At 53.9% G+C, this 16802-nt stretch overlaps 9 protein-coding genes across 9 annotated transcripts; 4 read left to right on the top strand and 5 right to left on the bottom strand.

Moving 5' to 3' along the window:
* Positions 1-220: 220 nt before the first annotated feature.
* BJX68DRAFT_261677 (uncharacterized protein) lies at positions 221-1199 on the bottom strand (the record flags this gene model as incomplete). Its single annotated transcript, XM_071044206.1, has 2 exons — positions 221-351; positions 410-1199. 2 exons carry the CDS (start codon positions 1197-1199, stop codon positions 221-223), a joined length of 921 nt encoding a protein of 306 aa, XP_070904164.1.
* Positions 1200-1619: 420 nt separating this feature from the next.
* Positions 1620-3975, bottom strand: BJX68DRAFT_226018 (putative C6 transcription factor). The gene is made up of 6 exons (XM_071038442.1): positions 3723-3975; positions 3655-3672; positions 3012-3554; positions 2811-2954; positions 2067-2759; positions 1620-1994 (listed from the first exon to the last, which is right to left on the bottom strand). The coding sequence occupies exons 1-6, from the start codon at positions 3777-3779 to the stop codon at positions 1926-1928; spliced, it is 1524 nt and encodes a 507-aa protein (XP_070904163.1). The 5' UTR covers positions 3780-3975; the 3' UTR covers positions 1620-1925.
* A 324-nt stretch (positions 3976-4299) lies between these two features.
* Positions 4300-5662, top strand: BJX68DRAFT_276624 (major facilitator superfamily domain-containing protein; the record flags this gene model as incomplete). The annotated part of the gene is made up of 1 exon (XM_071048146.1): positions 4300-5662. The coding sequence occupies exon 1, from the start codon at positions 4334-4336 to the stop codon at positions 5660-5662; it is 1329 nt and encodes a 442-aa protein (XP_070904162.1). The 5' UTR covers positions 4300-4333.
* A 296-nt stretch (positions 5663-5958) lies between these two features.
* BJX68DRAFT_252256 (SDR family oxidoreductase) lies at positions 5959-7069 on the bottom strand (the record flags this gene model as incomplete). The annotated part of the gene is made up of 3 exons (XM_071042526.1): positions 5959-6404; positions 6508-6698; positions 6771-7069. 3 exons carry the CDS (start codon positions 7067-7069, stop codon positions 5959-5961), a joined length of 936 nt encoding a protein of 311 aa, XP_070904161.1.
* Positions 7070-7579: 510 nt separating this feature from the next.
* Positions 7580-9010, bottom strand: BJX68DRAFT_261673 (uncharacterized protein; the record flags this gene model as incomplete). Its single annotated transcript, XM_071044205.1, has 1 exon — positions 7580-9010. The coding sequence occupies one exon, from the start codon at positions 9008-9010 to the stop codon at positions 7580-7582; it is 1431 nt and encodes a 476-aa protein (XP_070904160.1).
* A 725-nt stretch (positions 9011-9735) lies between these two features.
* BJX68DRAFT_261672 (putative quinol monooxygenase) lies at positions 9736-10269 on the bottom strand (the record flags this gene model as incomplete). Its single annotated transcript, XM_071044204.1, has 3 exons — positions 9736-9945; positions 9998-10025; positions 10082-10269. 3 exons carry the CDS (start codon positions 10267-10269, stop codon positions 9736-9738), a joined length of 426 nt encoding a protein of 141 aa, XP_070904159.1.
* Positions 10270-11339: 1070 nt separating this feature from the next.
* BJX68DRAFT_261671 (uncharacterized protein) lies at positions 11340-12948 on the top strand (the record flags this gene model as incomplete). The annotated part of the gene is made up of 5 exons (XM_071044203.1): positions 11340-11468; positions 11531-11862; positions 11922-12462; positions 12564-12726; positions 12806-12948. The coding sequence occupies 5 exons, from the start codon at positions 11340-11342 to the stop codon at positions 12946-12948; spliced, it is 1308 nt and encodes a 435-aa protein (XP_070904158.1).
* A 362-nt stretch (positions 12949-13310) lies between these two features.
* Positions 13311-14333, top strand: BJX68DRAFT_261670 (alpha/beta-hydrolase; the record flags this gene model as incomplete). The annotated part of the gene is made up of 1 exon (XM_071044202.1): positions 13311-14333. One exon carries the CDS (start codon positions 13311-13313, stop codon positions 14331-14333), a length of 1023 nt encoding a protein of 340 aa, XP_070904157.1.
* A 204-nt stretch (positions 14334-14537) lies between these two features.
* Positions 14538-16786, top strand: BJX68DRAFT_114193 (Zn(II)2Cys6 transcription factor). Its single transcript, XM_071035969.1, has 5 exons — positions 14538-15514; positions 15575-15723; positions 15774-16069; positions 16118-16344; positions 16416-16786. Exons 1-5 carry the CDS (start codon positions 14741-14743, stop codon positions 16620-16622), a joined length of 1653 nt encoding a protein of 550 aa, XP_070904156.1. The 5' UTR covers positions 14538-14740; the 3' UTR covers positions 16623-16786.
* The last annotated feature ends 16 nt before the right edge of the window (positions 16787-16802 follow it).

The following is a 16802-nucleotide window of genomic DNA, read 5'->3' as shown; positions in this document are numbered from 1 at the left end:
AGAAGACTTGAGCACGCGACCATGAACAATGGGAAACTATTGCAGACTGGCACACCGGTACAGATGGTGTGGATCTACTCTTTCAACGGACTCTCGGCTTCATTGTCACTCGATAGAAGATATATTGCGTCGGCGTCATAGGTTCGATATTATATTGCAGCAAACAAAAATGATTCAGAGACAAGGGAGATGAATCAGACATCGCAGTGCTGAAAGAAGTCTAACTATGCAAAAAATCCCCCGCAGCCTTCCTCAGCGCCATCAACTCCACCAGCACAGGACCAGCATAGGCCCCATCAATATCATCCCCCAAATCCACCGCGCCCTCTGGCACAATCGCAATAGCACGGCCTGGAGGTCATCAGCACCGCACATCGACACTCAAATTAGATCCCAGCAAAGTACATACCATGCACCCCCTCATCCGCCACAATCCTCCCCAGCGCCTGGCTCAGCACATCATGCGGCACAAGCGTAATCCCCTTATCCGGCAGGATCCCAAACTCCGCCATACGCCCCAACGCAGCCTCAATCATGGGCGTCTTCATCGCCCAGGGACAGATTGCGTTGACGCGCACATTGAGCTGTGAATGGGCCTGGGCGCGGATTCCACGGAAGAGCCCGCGGCTTCCGAATTTCGAGGCTGTGTATGCTGTGCTGTGTGTGTCGTCGACGTAGCCTGCTAGGCTGGAGACTATGGTTAGGGACTTGGATTTGAGGGCTGTGGAGGTGTTCTGTGGTGTCAGGCGGAAGTAGTGGAGTGCGAGGGTTGCGGTGTAGAATGTTCCTTTGAGGTTGACTTCGATCGGAGCGAGGCTGGGGATTGGAGGAGCGATATCGAGAGAGGGTTCCGTCACGGCAACATGGTCGACTAGATGGCCTGTTCCATCCACGCCCGCAAACGCAGCGACGGCGTCGAGAGTCTTTGTCGGTGAGAACCGGAGTGCAGCTTGGAAAGTAGCGACCTGGGAGTCCCAGTTCGTGATGTCGCAGTGCACATATTGCACTTTGTAGCCCTGTTCGGAGAGCTCTGTTGCAGTTGCAGAACCGTCTTGAATGTCCGCGATTGTGACGAAGGCGCCGGATTTGGCGAAGAATGTTGCGGCGTGTTGGCCAAGGCCGGACGCTCCGCCTGTGATTAGAATCGAGAGACCCTTCAGATTCGAGGGGTCTGTTGGGGAAAGAGGTGTAATGGCCATTATTCCTGTGGGAGGGGATTTTTCTGGTAGTGTCGGGGTTTGATGTCGTGCTGTTGTTGACTGGGTGGGTTGGTTCTCCCGAATAATCCGCATTCGGGGTGCCCTTTATATATATCGCTTGAGGCCGCATACCTTGACCAAAGCATTCATCGCCAAGATCAGCCTCGCGATAATACCATCACGAATACAGCTCGTCACAAAAGCCAATCAAACAGTGAGAAGCTTAGCTGGGTTGGCACTCGAGCTGAACCCACATGTTCCGCCGAACGCTCCGCCGAACACTCCGCCGAGGGTTCTGGCATCACCGAGAGGGCTACGAAACACACCATACGAGCTGAAACGTTGACGTCTACTACTGTGGCTGATAACGATGGCTAGCTGAATGGCACCAACACCAGTACGAAGACGAAGTACTCATTTGGGAGATAGTCTCTGTACCAGACAACTTGTCGCTCTCTCCTCGCTTATGTGTCGGAGGAAGGAGCGATCATCATCCCCGGGTGTCTTCCTCGTCGCTTTACTCATCGCACACAGAAGGTACGGCAAAGAGTTGCTACGCCGGTTGTGCGTTCCATATTCACCAATTGAGGGATCGTTCCTTCCTATTTTACGATCAAGTAACCAGTTATAATCAAAAGGAACCACCGCCCCCGCCCCAAAGCTGAGCCTTCCTCAATCGATCCAAAACTTCTTAAGAGCCGCTCATAGCCTCATCGTTGTCGTTGCTCATACAAGCAGCGCAGCCCAAATGATCACGCATCCCGACGTGACATATTCCTTGCCGATATCCGCATCCTATCATCAATATTGGAAGATTAGCATCATTTTCCGTAACACGAGTGACCGGAGAGAGAACAATATTCCTACCTTTGCAAACAACGACGCCTGCCCAATCCCCATCCGCTCCCCAATCCACCCCAAGCATCTCTTGAAATACTCCTGCATCTCCGGAAACACCGTTGGTAGCTGTGAAAGGGCGTATAGCTCATGCATGAGAAGTAGCCCGCCTGCCGCTCTTCCCGGGTTCGAGATATCGTGCGTTGCGTCCTGCCGCAGGAACGCCTGCACGTCTTCGGTAAGGAAATATGGGATCGAGGCGACGATATCGCAAAGCAGGTTGATGAGATCTCGCGTGTATCGTGCTCGGTCAGAGGCTTCTGGTTCGAGTATCTCGGATATCCGAATAATGAGGTCAAGCAAGAAACATCGCGCCGTTCGTGAGATGTTCCAAATAGCTGCGAAACTCATGTCGAAGTAGACGTCGACGCGACCGGGCCAAGATCCGACTCCGGGTCTGAATTGGCGAGATGTATAGTCGGGCTTTATATGCCCGGCTGTTGTCGGTTTGAACTTGTCGCTCTGCGCTTGTTGCCACTGAGCTATGTCGGTGTTTAGAGCTGAGGCCTCTGCTAGAAGGATGCGTAGTTGTTCAGTGCCATGGAGTGATGGCTGTGATAATATGGTCTCTGATCCGCGGCATATTGATTGCAAACGCAGGAGTAAAGTATCGAGATCTTTTCCCCGGCCGAGTGAGCACACTGTGGAGAACATTCCCTGGCCCTATCATCAATGGTTAGTAGCCACAGCAAACTGCTCTATCAAGTCACTCACACGTAGTGCATTAGGTAACAGCGACTGCCCCGAACACACAGCTTCCAGGAGGGACAACGGATCATTCTCTATCCGTAGCAGCGCAGCTAATCCACCTGCATGGGCAGCATGATTTCCAGGAGCGGTGTCACGAGCCATGATCATCTGTTTCTCATGAGCATCCTCGGCCACAAGCCTTGATAACGTACGGTGACGACATACCTCATACAAACCAAGAAGAATAGCCATAACCACAGTCTGCTCCTTGTCAATTGCCCCCGGATCTCTAATCGCTTGCGCTAAAGCACTCAACAGCTCATGATAGAGCTCCTCGGCCTCTTGCACGAAAAACGGCCGGAACAGTTTAACTCCATGACTCGCATATCCAACCGCCATACACGCCTTGGCCACCTGGGACTGGAGGCCCGATCGATGAACCATACGTTCCAGCCCGCCAAGGAACCCTCGGGATAATGTCGGATTGATGGGAACGATGCAGAAATCATAAAAAAACGCACGGAGTGCACACTCTCCCATAACATCGCGTGGCACTTCTTTCGGCAGAATGTCTGGAGGAAGGCTACTTGAGCCTGGGGCTGGGACGCGCACAGGAAGACTGCATTTCCGGGCCATTGAGTTGAAAGGTAGGGGGCGGGGTGGTTGAGCACTTGATTGGTGTTCGTGCTGCCGGAAGATCAGGTTGCCATTTGCGTGGGCTTCGTAGCCGCGACAGACGCGGTTGGTGTTTAGGCACCGAAGGCAGGACTATACGCTCGGTAGAGCACTGTTAGAGTGGACGGAGTTTGTAGTGCATCCAGTGGTAGAGCAGGGGCAGGTCTCTGTTAGGGGGGAGGCCGACACATACTGGGCGGGTCTCATCGCACTAGTGGGAGACGGTCAGCCCTGAATTGTTCTATGGTATGGAGTGACAACCTTCTTCCTCCGCTTCTTGCAAGTCAGGCACCCTCTTGATGGGCCAAAATACACCATGGCTGCTGTAGAGTCCTTCAAGAGGCCAGATCAACCAATACTAAACGTCTCGAATATGGGGTAATAGCGGCTATGTCCGAGGCGCGACTCCAGTACGGCGTCGATGATCATAGACGAGGGGCAGTTCAGGATTGACGTCGACTCATCATGATTCAGCCCCTGCAGCTGCATCCTACGCTATTCTCTCTTGAGTTTAGTCCTCATCACAGCCGACAGGCAATCAAGCCTCGATGGGTTGGCCAGGCCCGCTCAGACCCGGAAATGCCGAAATGATTAGACTGTTTTCAGTATCTAACGCCGGTTAGACTGCTGTCAGCCAGATTTCTTAAGCCTCTCGGATTTATGAGTTGATGGTTGATCTTGCGGCGATACTATGTCACCTCGGATATAAATCTCCGGGCGTCCCAAAACAGTGAATATCCCGAGTCCGATCTCCGAGGCCGGGTCTCCGAACAATAAAAAGTCACTATATTAAACCACGGGAGGTTCTCTATAATTTCTTCTTTATATCGAAATCCCCTATTAACAACACATGGTTGAGAGCATACGACGCCATGAGTGATCAATCGAACCAGGTCTCGCCGCGCTTCGACGAGAAAACAGGCCCATCTCCTCATCAGCAAGATGCAGAAGAACCCTCCACAGGGTCGGCCCCAAAGCCAGCTACTGGCCCCAGTCCACCCCCAAACGGCGGCCTTGACGCCTGGCTGCACGTACTTGGCGGCTTCATGCTCTTCTTCAACACGTGGGGCATGCTCAACACCTTTGGCGTCTTCCAAACATACTACGAGTCCGGCGCCCTCTTCTCCCGCTCCTCCTCGGATATCTCTTGGATTGGGTCAATCCAGGCAACAATGCTCCTGCTTGTCGGCTTTGTTACTGGACCGATCTACGATCGGGGGTACCTCCGCGCGCTTCTTGTGGCAGGAAGTTTCGGAATCGTCTTCGGGACAATGATGCTTAGTCTGTGCAAGGAGTACTGGCAGGTCCTCCTAGCACAAGGATTCACAGTTGGAATCGGCGCGGGATGTCTATTTGTCCCCTGTGTCTCCCTCCTCCCGACGTATTTCAGCACAAAGCTCGGGGCAGCTCTCGGTCTTGCCGTCTCCGGGTCCTCACTAGGTGGAGTCATCTACCCCATCGTTCTAAACCGTCTACTGGGTCCGCTGGGCTTTGGCTGGTCCGTCCGTGTAATCGGCTTCATCGCGCTGGGCACCCTCCTCGTCCCCATCGCAATTATGAAGCAGCGCGTCAAGCCGCCCAAGGCCCGTGCGCTAATCGACTGGTCTGCGTTCACCGACGTCCCATACATGACCTTCGTCCTCGGCGGCCTGATCGCATTCATGGGTCTCTTCACGCTCTTCTTCTACATCTCATACGTCGGGTCCGCGCGCGGATTAGTCTCCAACGACATGGCCTTCTACCTCGTGCCGATCCTCAACGCAGCAAGCTGCTTCGGCCGAACGATCCCCAACGCAATGGCCGATAAACTCGGTCCCTTCAACCTGATCACGCCCTGCTGCGCAATGGTCGGCGTGCTCATCCTGTGCCTGATCACCGTGACGAGCGAAGCAGGCCTGGTCGTCATCGCGGTCTTCTCGGGGTTCTTCAGCGGTGCACTGATTGGTCTCCCGCCATTGTGCTTCGTCGCGCTTACGGAGGATAAGAGTAAGATTGGGACTAGGATCGGGATGGGCTTTGGGATGATGGCGTTTGGGGTTCTGGCTGGGGGGCCCGGGGCAGGGGATATTCTTGGTGGGGCGGGGGATTTGGATTGGGATGGGCTTTGGGTGTTTGGGGGGGTTGCTACGCTTGTTGCTGCGGGTGTGTTTTTTGTGCTTCGGATTGTGAGGGGTGGGTTCAAGGTGGCGGTTAAGGTGTAGACAGACACACAAGCCAGGTTGATGTTTCCCTTGTGTACAAGGTTGTTGTTTGGGAAAAGCTTTGGTATAGATTTTTAGAAGGAATACGCCGCTCACTAATAGATCCGGGAGCGAAGTTAAGAGGAAGCTCTTCATATTCCCTCTCCTCCACATCTCTGTTCTAATTGAAATTGTTGTATGACTAGCTTCAGAGGTCTCTTGTAGCTGGAGTTAATCGAGCATACGGCGCCCCCAACGCTGTCCCAGGCTCGGACAACGTCCCATTATCAAAAACCATTCCCAATAAAGCCCAAATATCATGGTTGAGAGCTCTCCTCCACCTTATCACTGGTAGGCAAAGCCGGCATCGGCCCCGTATGCCCCTGAAAATCCGTACTCCGTGCAACATCCTCCCACTCCTCCAAAACGCCATTCAAGTGCGCAATCTTCTCCTTCAAAGCCTTCAGACAGTCACTCCCAAATGGCACGCGCAGCGGAATCTCTTTTCCCTCACCAATCCCCACCCCCTTTGCAAGCTGAATAATCTTCGACACTACCTCCACCGCGTTCCCTGGCTCGTTGCCGTAATTGCCTGCACCGCGGACACGGCACGCGTCGTTAAGAGGGCGCCAGAAGTCGACGCGGTGAGGGGCATGGTTTATGTTTTTCATTACCTCTGTGCTGCAGATTCCCGCTTCGACGATCAGGGGTTTTATTCCCGGGGCGAGGAAGGCGAGTTCTTTCGAGAGGGACTCGACGGCGCCTGCGTCGTTGGGTTAGTCAAGCTCCAGCCGTAATGCGCACAAGAAGAGAAAGAGAAAGAGAGAAAAGGAAAGAGCTCCGAGAGGACTATAGGAATCAAATACCTTCAAGCGCCCATTTACTAGCACAGTACGCCGACGCCACCGGCTCGCCGTAGAACCCGGCCTGCGAGCCCATGTAGATGATCACCCCCTGGCCCTTTTCGCCCTTGCTTCGGAAGTGTGGCAGTGCCGAGCGGGTGAGGTTGATGGGCCCGTGGAAGTTTGTCTCGAAAGAGCGCTGCATTTCCTCGTGGCTGATCGATGCAGTGTCAGTCACTCATCAGTACTACAAGTCAACCTCCCATTCACGTTAAAAATATACATACGTGAGCTCCTCGACAACCCCGCACTGGATATACCCTGCATTATTAACCAGCACGTCGACGGTCCCGTAGATGTCAATCGCTTGCTGGAACTTTGCATCGAGTTCAGCCTGCGGGGCAGTGACGTCGAGGTCGAGGATCGTCGCGCCCGTCTCCTTCAGGTGAGCGAGCTTTGTCTCGGCGTTGCGACCTGTCGCGACCACGTCATCGCCGAGTGCGCGCAGTTGTCGAACGAATTGCTCGCCGAAGCCGCTGGAGCAGCCCGTGATGAACCAGACTTGTTTCTTGGGTGGGGAGGTCATGGTGATGGTCATGGAAGGTTGGGGAAATGGTGAGGGTTGAAGAGGGTTGAAATGGAAGGGGGCTCGATGCGCTCTTAAGTCCTGTAAAAACTGTGGGCCAGATCTGCAGCAAATGGAGGCTGTACAACGTATGGAGACGACGTGAAGCCATCGTCAAGTAGGCCAAAGAGTGCACTGCCCTAGGACCCAGCGGAGCACGAACAAGCCAGTGAGAATCACAGAGCGCAGCGCTAGTGCCGAGGCTACAAAGGAATTTATGCAGAAATGTAAGGCTAAACTAAGTAGAGAACTCACCGTGGCCCCCACGTCACATTATCGAGATCTAGCTGAAGACTAAAGAGGCAACTTTGATCCCCACTGACCCACATCGCTAGCGGGTTTTACTCCGTCTATTCAGCCGCATCTGGCTTGGTCCTCCGTACTAGTGGTGTGTCCTCTCTGGCGAAACGAGGAATTCCCAACGTTCAGGAAGACACTCGGAGCGCAAGGCTCTTATTTCATCTCCTGAACTTACATGACATTGCAGCAAGATCCGTCAACTGGGGACCTACACTTGGCGTGTTGCCGAGGGGGGGCCCGCCGCTCCGGAGACGACAGATTCTCAACAAGATTGTCCCTTATCGCCATCAAAAACGTGTCCACATACGCATCCGCGTAATAGGCCTCGTTGTAGCACGCGCTCAGGTACATGGCATCCCCCCAACTCCACGACCTCACATACACCTGTTTGGACACCATCTGACCGAAGACCTGCACGTTGCGAACATGGATAGTCTCGCCATACGACTTCTGAATCCGCTCCTCGAGCGCACCCATATTAAAGAAATACGGCGACGAGTTCTGCGGCTGGTCGGGCGGCGCAGGATGCCCTGTCTCCACGAGCGCCGCGACCTTCTCGGCAAACGCCACCCGCACAAAGAGCATGTCGCTCGCGCCGCGTTCCCACGTCTGCCGGCACATCGGCTCGACGATCTGCACGAGCTCGCTCCAGGGCGCGCGGGCGTCGATGTTGATTGGGATGCCGGTCATTCGGAGGAGCGGCGCCTGTGTGGGGCCCCCGAATGGAGGCAGCCAGTGTCGGCGCAGGTCAAAGGCCATGACGGAGATGTACCGTGTTGCGAGGCTAGATTGGGGCGCGCGAGCGGCTGTCTCGACGACGACCGAGGTGTGCATTGCGCCGCTGAGAGCGATGTCCCTGTCGTGGCAGCCCTCGCGCAGCGCGGTTGCTTGTTTTGCGGGGATGCGCAGTTCGACGTGCCGCGTGCACCGTGGCTTCGCGGCTACGTTCTCGGCGGCGATGGGGAGGCCAATTGAGGGCCCGCCTTTTTGGTGGAGGGCGATGAGTTTGTCTGCGCGGCGCGACCAGCTCGGGTCGCGGGTGGTGGGCATCCCAACAACGATATCAAGGGGAGGGAACAGCTGGCGTGCTTCGGAGCCGTCCAGGTTCGCGGGGAGTGGATAGGGGTTATGCAGGTGGGAGAGGAGCTGGTGCAGGAAGGTGGTGATGGCGTACTCATCCAGTCGGTACGGGCCCGAGACGATGCAGATCTCGTTGCTGGCCGGGATCCAGTGGCAGGTCGCATGGGTGCCCGCAAGGTGCTGCTCCCGGAGGAGATGGCTGCTCGACTGCATCGCCTCCTCCACGTGGAGGGTCAGATCGCACCAGGTGTCGAGCTCGGTCTCGGTGCGGATCGGGGAGTAGCGCTTCTCGCCTGGGTGATATGTGGTGGCGATGTCTGGGTGCCGTAGACGGAGGCATTTCCAGGCGGATCTTAACCCTGCGACCAAGTCAATCGGCGCGGGATAATCGATTTGGACAGCGCCAACCAGCAGGAAATGGTCATGGCCGTCTAGGCCTTGGTTGGCGCCCACCAGCTGGAAGTATCGCTCGTAGCAGTCGAGGGGGCGACTCCAGAAATCAGCCTGCTGCGTCCACGACATTGTTATTGTCGATGCTGAGCGACAAAGGACCATATGCAACTTGAGGATCCTCCGTGGGGCAAGACAAGAGAGAAATGGAGGACGAGTCTTTGAAAGTTGAAATGACCAGGGGTGCTCAACTCCCCCCCGTCGTCTGTTCTTTCACCTTCTTTGTTCCCTCCTGGCAGCCACAAATCTTACTTCCATATCCTGGGCCCAATCATCCCAGACAAGTGGACCGGTCTAGATGCTGACGATCAATTAGTTCACCTACCAGAAGTTATCAGTTTTATCTGCAAGTAACGAGTCGCCACCACCCAACGCTGAACGGATGCCCCGGGTTCTTCCTCCGCGTCGTGTTTGACGTCACCACAGGGAACCTTCTCCGCCTTCGTTGGCGATAAATAACCCCTTTCAGCCCGATGCTCCACAGGTGACCCCAGATGTCTTGGATTGTAGTTCCGTAGACCAACTATTGGACAATGCCTGAAGAGCTGGCTGATGGTACAGAATAACAGTCAAGGTCTATGGAAGTAGCCTTTTCTTTGCATCGAATCCTTATAGCTTACACAAGGGTTGTACCATTGCTAGATCATCTGAACAGGCTTATTAAACAAAGAATTTTTAGGTATCGGTCCAGCCTTTCGTGCCATTGGCCATACAAGTGCTCTTGTTTTGTTCAATCTCGCTATCCAAAAAAAACCATGGTAACTTTTACTGCAGCTGGAATACACACCAAGCCACGCTCACAAGTCAATTTTCGTGCCCTTGACATTATCATCCTCATCTCCATCTCCATCGCCATCGCCATCACCATCCCAAATCTGCCCGTTCTTCTTCTTCACAATGCTCCACTTCCCACCCTTGCGATCTAGAATCTTGATATCTTTGGGCCGGAGAAAGAGCGGTTCCGTGATTGCGTGGTACTCGTCAAGGTAGGGTCTTCTCATTCCAACCTACATCTATCTTAACCAGAGAAGGATACACTAGCAAGGGGAAGGCAGATACATTAACCAGCCATTCTCGGGTAGACGACCTATAATCAACTGATCAGACTTGATCGAAATGGAGCGAGGTTAGGAGGTGCTATACCAATTCTTCAACATGAGAATCTGCCCCTTGTCCTCCTGCGACTGGTAGACCTCAAACAGGGTACAGTATGGCTCACTGGCGATCTTGTTGAAGACGGACCCGAGGGCCGCGAAGAAAGTGTCGAGGTCTTCCTCGGCGAGGTAGACGGTGACTTGGAGGGAGATGCTGTCGCTGTCATGGGAAGACATGGTGGTGGTTGGATAGTAAGTCACGAGGATGAGCGTGTGCGTAGATGATTGATATGCAGCGGACCCCTGATATATAGGAAAGCTCTGTGGGCTCGGTTCTTGAGCTGCCCATACTCATTCAACATACCTGATGTGTTACATGAGATTGATAGCTATCTGTAACACCCGCTGGTCATGCGCTGCTTGATCATTCTGTGTCTGCTCCCGGTTGTGATACCTGAGGTAAACCCTTGCTTCAGACTCGGCCAATATATTGTTTTTCCCATGGCACATTCTTCGAACGTATCGGGATCGGGCCGCACTGGCTACCATAGAGGAAAGTATGGTTGCACTACGTGCTCCATCAGCCGTTATTAATACATGCTTCCATAAAACGGCTTGTAGGGTACGCAGCCTTCGGCCTCCAGGAGAGCATGCAATCAAAGTGATGGAAGGTCGTGAGGTATTGTAATAACAAGGCCATGATCACCGTGGTACGGGTATTGGGCCATTTGTTTCACTGTGGTCTATATACGCCCAGCACAGTAAATAGGTTTGTGGGACCAGTAAATTGTACTACTCGGTAATCAAAAGACACGTGATTGACGTGCCCACCCTAGATAGACCTATCTAGACGGTGTATAAGCTGTAAGTCTGGTGTGTCTCAGCAATCTCCTTCTTTGTTACATACGTGCTCATGCTTACGTTACTTGGCACCTGCAAGCCTCTCCCGTCGTCTCGTATTCTCTCCCACAGGGTCTCCTCCTGCGACGTTGGGCAGGGCCACGGTCGAAGTTGTAATGGTGATCTCTGTTCGTGCTTGCCAACATCCGGTCCACTGCTCAGCCTGACTAAGATGTGGTATCATTCTTTTCGGTTCTTGTTCCTGCCAATGTTGCAGCCTCACTCGGCATTTGTTGTCAGATGATCGTCCGTCGAGTGAGGTTCAGCTGACCAAACGGCGCAACCTCGGATAACAGCACAAACAGGCTCAGTCTCGGGGCTAGAGCTTGTACTTCCTGTGATAAAATAGATGTGTTGTTTGATCTCTTGTGATGTAGTCGATAGACGCGCGCAGGGCCAGCGGCTACATGGCTCGCTCGCAGGCTCTGCTGCAGAGTGGAGCGCCGCCGGTGGATGTTGCAATTCTGAATGTGGATTGGGGCGTCACTGCAACCTGGAACGACACTGGCTTGAATGATGCGGGATACTCGTATCAGGTGCGTTCTCACAACTCCTCGTCCTGTGAGGGTTGGCTAACTAAACCGGCTGTCATATGCAGTTTCCAACCGCGGAGCCTCTGACCGAGTACTTTGCCTCGGTGCGGAATCATCGGTTGATTCATGGCGGCCCCCGATACAAAGCTCTCATTCAGTACAACATTACAGTGCTGGATGTGCGTAGCGCTCAGGAGGTTCTCTCGCGGGCAAAGGCTGGTCTTCCGGTTGTGATTGTTGGAAGTGCACCATCGCAGACTCGGTCACTTTCGACATCTTGCGACAACTCGGCGTCAAAGCTCGGGGCGGTGTTCAAGACACTTTTCGCACTGAGCAATACAAGACATGTCAGCTCGCAGAGCGAGGCCCCTATTGCTCTCCAGAGTCTCCGAGTTGGGTACGTATATATCTTATCCGATCCGCAACTGCACCACGGTGACTGATGGTCACACCCAGGCCTTTGATTCGATATACCAACTCTGCCAACGCATCAACCATTACGACTCGGCGCAGGGTACAGAACGGGTCCATTTACTGGATCTACAGCTCCAGTCGAACAAGCCAGACTGTCCACCTCGAAGGCGAAGGGTTCCCGCTCCGGCTGAATCTGTGGACAGGACAAGTCTCGCCGATCGCCTCCTTCAAGACTGCGGAAGGATACACAGCGATCAATGTGACCATCGGAGAAAACGGCGCCGAGGCAATTTACCTAGGCCGTCACAATCCATATGGAGTGAAGAACCTGAATCGCCACATCGTCGCTACCGACGCAGAGAGCGTCACAGACGAAGATGGCAAGGTATATGTGCGCGCAACCAAGGATGGAAGCTACTCTGCCCAGCTGCCTACCGATCAAACCGTGACGATCCGATTCCATTCTATCCCAGGCCCGATCGTGCCCGCGCGGTGGTCCCTCACCATCGAAGACTGGTCACCCGCAATCGCCAATGCAACAGGGCGAGACTCGCCTCTCACAGACAAGACCACTCTATCTCCAGTGAGTCTAGAAACGCTGCGGTTTGGCATCATATTCCTGGACTTGAATATGCCAGCGGCGTAGGAACCTACAGGACAACAGCGAACCTGACCCTCACTGAGCCCCGAGGGTCGCAGAAGCCGCAGTCGCTGGGGTTTTACCTCAGCTTCGGAGACGTGCAAGGATCATGGAGCCTCAGGGTCAATAACCACGTAGTCCCCGGCCTCGACTTTTTCAACGCGGCTCCTCTGGATGTGACTCGGTACGTTCGCGACGGAGAGAATGGTAAGCTACACATCCATCCAAGATAGCCTTCCCCGTATATCCAAGTAGAGTCAGCGAACTAACAGAAGTTCATGGACAGACATTGAGATTACAGTCGCGACAACGCTGTGGAACAAGCTCCGAAAGACCTGGCCAGGCGTGTACGGGGCGTTGGAGCCCGTGGAACTTGGGCTGCTGGGACCGGTGACTTTGACGTACTACGCGCAGGAGCAGGTTGTGTAACTTGAGCGACATAGCTGAGATCTCGGATTCGAGCGCATCACTGTGTTTTTGCAACCGGGTAGGACAACTAGAAACTCAAAACCTCAATGATCGACACTCAGCGACTCCTTGGTTGGAGCGTATGCGTATTACGTGTCCGGCTTATGCTGCTGGTGGCTTGGCCCAGAGTACAGGCAGCGATAGTTAAAAGGCGTTTTGAGCCTCTTCGTACAATTCAATTTCAATTTTCTGCTGCAACTTTGATTATCAGCAAAGTACACCGGATCGATACAGTTCTAGCTCAACGCCCACTATCTAAGCACACTCTCGTACCAGCCATCTCTACCCACTACCTGCAGCCCCAGATATAAACCTAGCAGCAAATGGCCGCCCCATCCCTCAACGAGCAGCGACTGGCCGTCGCCTCCGCGGAAGCCTCAGGCCTCGACCGACTCGGCCCCTGCCCACCGCATCTCGACGAAACATGGATCGAGATCCCACTCCCCAACAACCAAACAAACAAAACCAAAGTTGTGTGGCCAAAAGCGCTCGAGAAGCAGAAGCAACGCCCGCTACAATGCCCACTCCTCATTTACTATCATGGGGGCGGCCTCTCGGTGGGTAGTCCCGATTCAGTCCTAGCACCTGTTCGCGCTTTTGCGACGCTCTTCTCTTGCGTAGTCGCTTGCCCGAGTCTAAATCAGCTTCCCGAGCTACCGTTTCCGAAGCCCGTGGAGAATGCGTGGGAGGTTTGCGCGTGGTTGTCTGAGGTGCGGAATCTGAACGATGGGGTGTTGAAGGATGCTGGAACCGTCGTCAATTCAGAGTGTGGCTTTGTGGTCGGTGGACTCAGCGCTGGCGGTGCTACAGCTGCTGTCATTGGAGCCATATCCGGTGCCATCTTGGCTGGCGTTGAGGAGTTTGCTGGGTTGACGCCTCTAAGGAGTCCCATCACAGGGATCTTCTCGGGAATCCCCTTCCTAGCGACCGAGGCTATGCTCCCAGCACAATACTGCGACATGCTGAAATCCCGTGCGGAGAACTCTGACGCTGTAGGCGACGCAATGCGAAAAGAACTCGAGTCCTATCTGGACGTCCACTCGCCCTGGTTCTCGCCGCTGAAACTCGATATATCGAAAACGGTTCAAAATCATCCACCGAAGGTTTTCGTCTATGGAGGGCAGCTCGATCCGTTCCGCGATGATTCGGTGATCTACGCCAAGTGGCTCGAACAGTTTGGCGGCGTGGAGGTTCGAGCTGTGATGCTTGAAGGGGAGGGGCATAACGCGTGGGTTACAGCGCCATTTCCGGCCAGCCATACACGGGATATCAAGGTGCCGACACTCGATGGGATGGCCTGGCTTTTGGAGAAAGAGTGGGATAGGAAGCAGGAGTTGCCTTATTAGCCGTATACCGCCATCCTAAGGGGTGGATTGTGGGTGGCAGTTGTATACCTCTTTTGCGGTGATTGCCGATGTTTGTTTCGAAGTTGGAATATGAGTGTTTTATCCCTTGAAATGCCTTTCCCTATATGCCCCGCAGTATACCAGTGTATCGGCCGGCCCTTATTCCAGGGGCCGGCCGGGATCGGGCATCGGCTGGATCTCGGTTGGTTCCAGACTCGGCGTGTGGGGCAGACGCGCGGCACTTGACCTCAATGGGCGACACATTTCGCGGGGAAAAGTAAGGCCCCTAAATTTTAGCAGCCCCCCTAATTTTCAGTCTCGACTCTTGCAAGATCTCCTGCTGCAGCATTCGAATTTCTCCACCACCAGACACAGTTCCCACCAATTGTCGGCAACTTCTGACTCTTATGGCCTCGCTCTCCAAGTCTCATCGAACGACAATCCGCAGGCATGTCTTCAAGGCCTGTGAAGGCTGCCGGCAGCAAAAGACCAAATGCAGTGGCGAATCGCCCTGTGCGCGCTGCGTCAAACTGTCGCTTCCCTGTGTTATACGCAACGTCGCGAGGCAGCGCCGGGACCCGACTACAGAGACTGCGCAGAATGACTGCCCTGACTCCTTGATGATGGCGCTCAAGCCGGTGCGTGTTCGGAACGCGACAACAGGCAGAACGGCTGTCTACGGACCAACATCGACCGTTGCTCTTCTCCATCTGATCGCACGCGAGAGTCGGGCCAGCCCTTCTTCTCCGGCTGGAGCCTTGCAGAGCGTTATCGATAGCAACCTGTCTATTGACCCGCTCAACTACGGTCCTCTTCTGGCTCAACAGCATCACTGTTCGCTTTCATTACAGGCATCATTGATACCACCGCTTTGCATAACGACTATACCGAATAATATCTTGCAGTTTTTCCTCCAGAAATACGTCGTCACCGCATGGAAGCTGCTCCCACTCCAGTCTCCCACCCAGCTCCAGGCCATTTACACTTCCTCCTGCCGGGCGCTTAGCTCCAACAGTGCCCCTCCAATCATGTATCCGATTCTACTCTATCAGCTAGCCTTGGGCTCACTATGCACGGCTCAGGGGGAGCTTTCAGACATGCTAGCTCAGGAGAGCGAGCTTTTCATGTCCGCTGGAGGATACCTCTCCGACGAGCTGGAATTACAACTGAATGTCTTGATGATGAGTTTCCCATTCGTGCTCATGATGCCAGGGCAGGCTTACTGACCTGTGTGCTTTCACGCGTTCTATCACAGTGAGATCGGCAGCCTTGACAAGGCTTATTCAATGTTGGGTCACATAGCCAGTAGAATATACGCTGCTGGTCTTCATCTGGAACCACGTGCTCCGGCTGTTGATCGACTCCTCCGAATGGTCCTATCAACGGAAAGGTGTGATGCTCAAATACATTACTTTTGAATAGAGATACTGACCGTCATAGTTATCTCTGCATCGCCCTGGGGCGACCGCCCCTTCTCAGTCCAAACCTCACAGTCCCGAAGAAAGACGAGCCACTCAATACGCAAATCATCACCGGCCTCTTCGAAATTACAAAATCCATTCTCACAACTAACCAGGAACCAAAAGCGACGTTTGACGGGGTCTGCCACACGATCTGGAACAACCATGCCCGACTTGAGTCATTCTGGGAAGAACACCAGCCTACCTTGTTGATTGCGCACACCGATCCTGCCAGCCCGGGACATGTCGAGGAGGGCATGTTTCTTGATACTATTAGTGCGTTGCTTGACCCTTCGCGGCTATCGCATGCTGACCCCGTTATAGTGTACGAATACGCCGTAATTGCAAATCTCAAACCGTTCCTCTTGTACCTGGGGTACAGCCATATCGTGAACAGAGACGGGAAAGACCCATTTCTCGTCGAGGTGGAATCCTCTACACCAGTCAGGCAGGACCCGAGAGTCGAGAAAGCGCTGGAGATCATCCTCGCCTCGGCGAAGCGAATCATATCCCTCATTTTCGGCATCTGCCAGCGGGGGTCGGTGTCGAAGGTATGCGTTTCACCTAAAGTCAGCGACAAACCCATGATTACTGAACGTAGAGCTGTAACTAACCTTGCTAGGACCTCCCAATGCATTCTTTCTTTATTGAAACGGCTTGCGTGTCGCTGCTTGCATACGGGCTGTGGTGTGGAGACCCGGGCGTCGTCTGGGAGAGCATCGACACGGGTGTGCGGTGCTTGGAAGAGCTGCAGTATCAGCGGGTAGCGGCGATGAGGCTTGCCGCTCTTCGGGCAACTATTGAGCAGTCTGGGCTGAGGAGAGAGTAGCCCAAGTGTATCTATAATTGGTTGCAATCTGTTGAGACCGGAGGACCGCGCTGGATAGTGGTCTTAAATCCGAATTTGTTTCTCAAGCCGTGTACGCTAGTAGAGCTTCAATATCGAGTAACTAGGCAAGATAAGTATAATGGCAGTGCTTCTCAACTACACAAGCTTATCAATCGTGTA

The sequence above is a fragment of the Aspergillus pseudodeflectus genome, assembly GCF_044049435.1.
Source record: "Aspergillus pseudodeflectus strain CBS 756.74 chromosome Unknown BJX68scaffold_3, whole genome shotgun sequence".
Taxonomy (NCBI): domain Eukaryota; kingdom Fungi; phylum Ascomycota; class Eurotiomycetes; order Eurotiales; family Aspergillaceae; genus Aspergillus; species Aspergillus pseudodeflectus.
The sequence above is the reverse complement of the archived record's forward strand: the minus strand, read 5'-3'. Positions and strand labels throughout refer to the sequence as shown.

Bases quoted from the DNA above. Each gene is read 5' to 3' on its own strand.
- BJX68DRAFT_226018 (XM_071038442.1), bottom strand. From the start codon at position 3,779: ATGGTGTATTTTGGCCCATCAAGAGGGTGCCTGACTTGCAAGAAGCGG. The intron at 2,955-3,011 runs GTATGTCGTCAC...CATGAGAAACAG, and splicing joins TTCTTCTTGGTTTGTATGAG to ATGATCATGGCTCGTGACAC. The intron at 2,760-2,810 runs GTGAGTGACTTG...CATTGATGATAG, and splicing joins TGTTACCTAATGCACTACGT to GGCCAGGGAATGTTCTCCAC.
- BJX68DRAFT_114193 (XM_071035969.1), top strand. From the start codon at position 14,741: ATGGCCTCGCTCTCCAAGTCTCATCGAACGACAATCCGCAGGCATGTC. The intron at 15,515-15,574 runs ATGAGTTTCCCA...GTGTGCTTTCAC, and splicing joins TACAACTGAATGTCTTGATG to GCGTTCTATCACAGTGAGAT. The intron at 15,724-15,773 runs GTGTGATGCTCA...TGACCGTCATAG, and splicing joins ATGGTCCTATCAACGGAAAG to TTATCTCTGCATCGCCCTGG.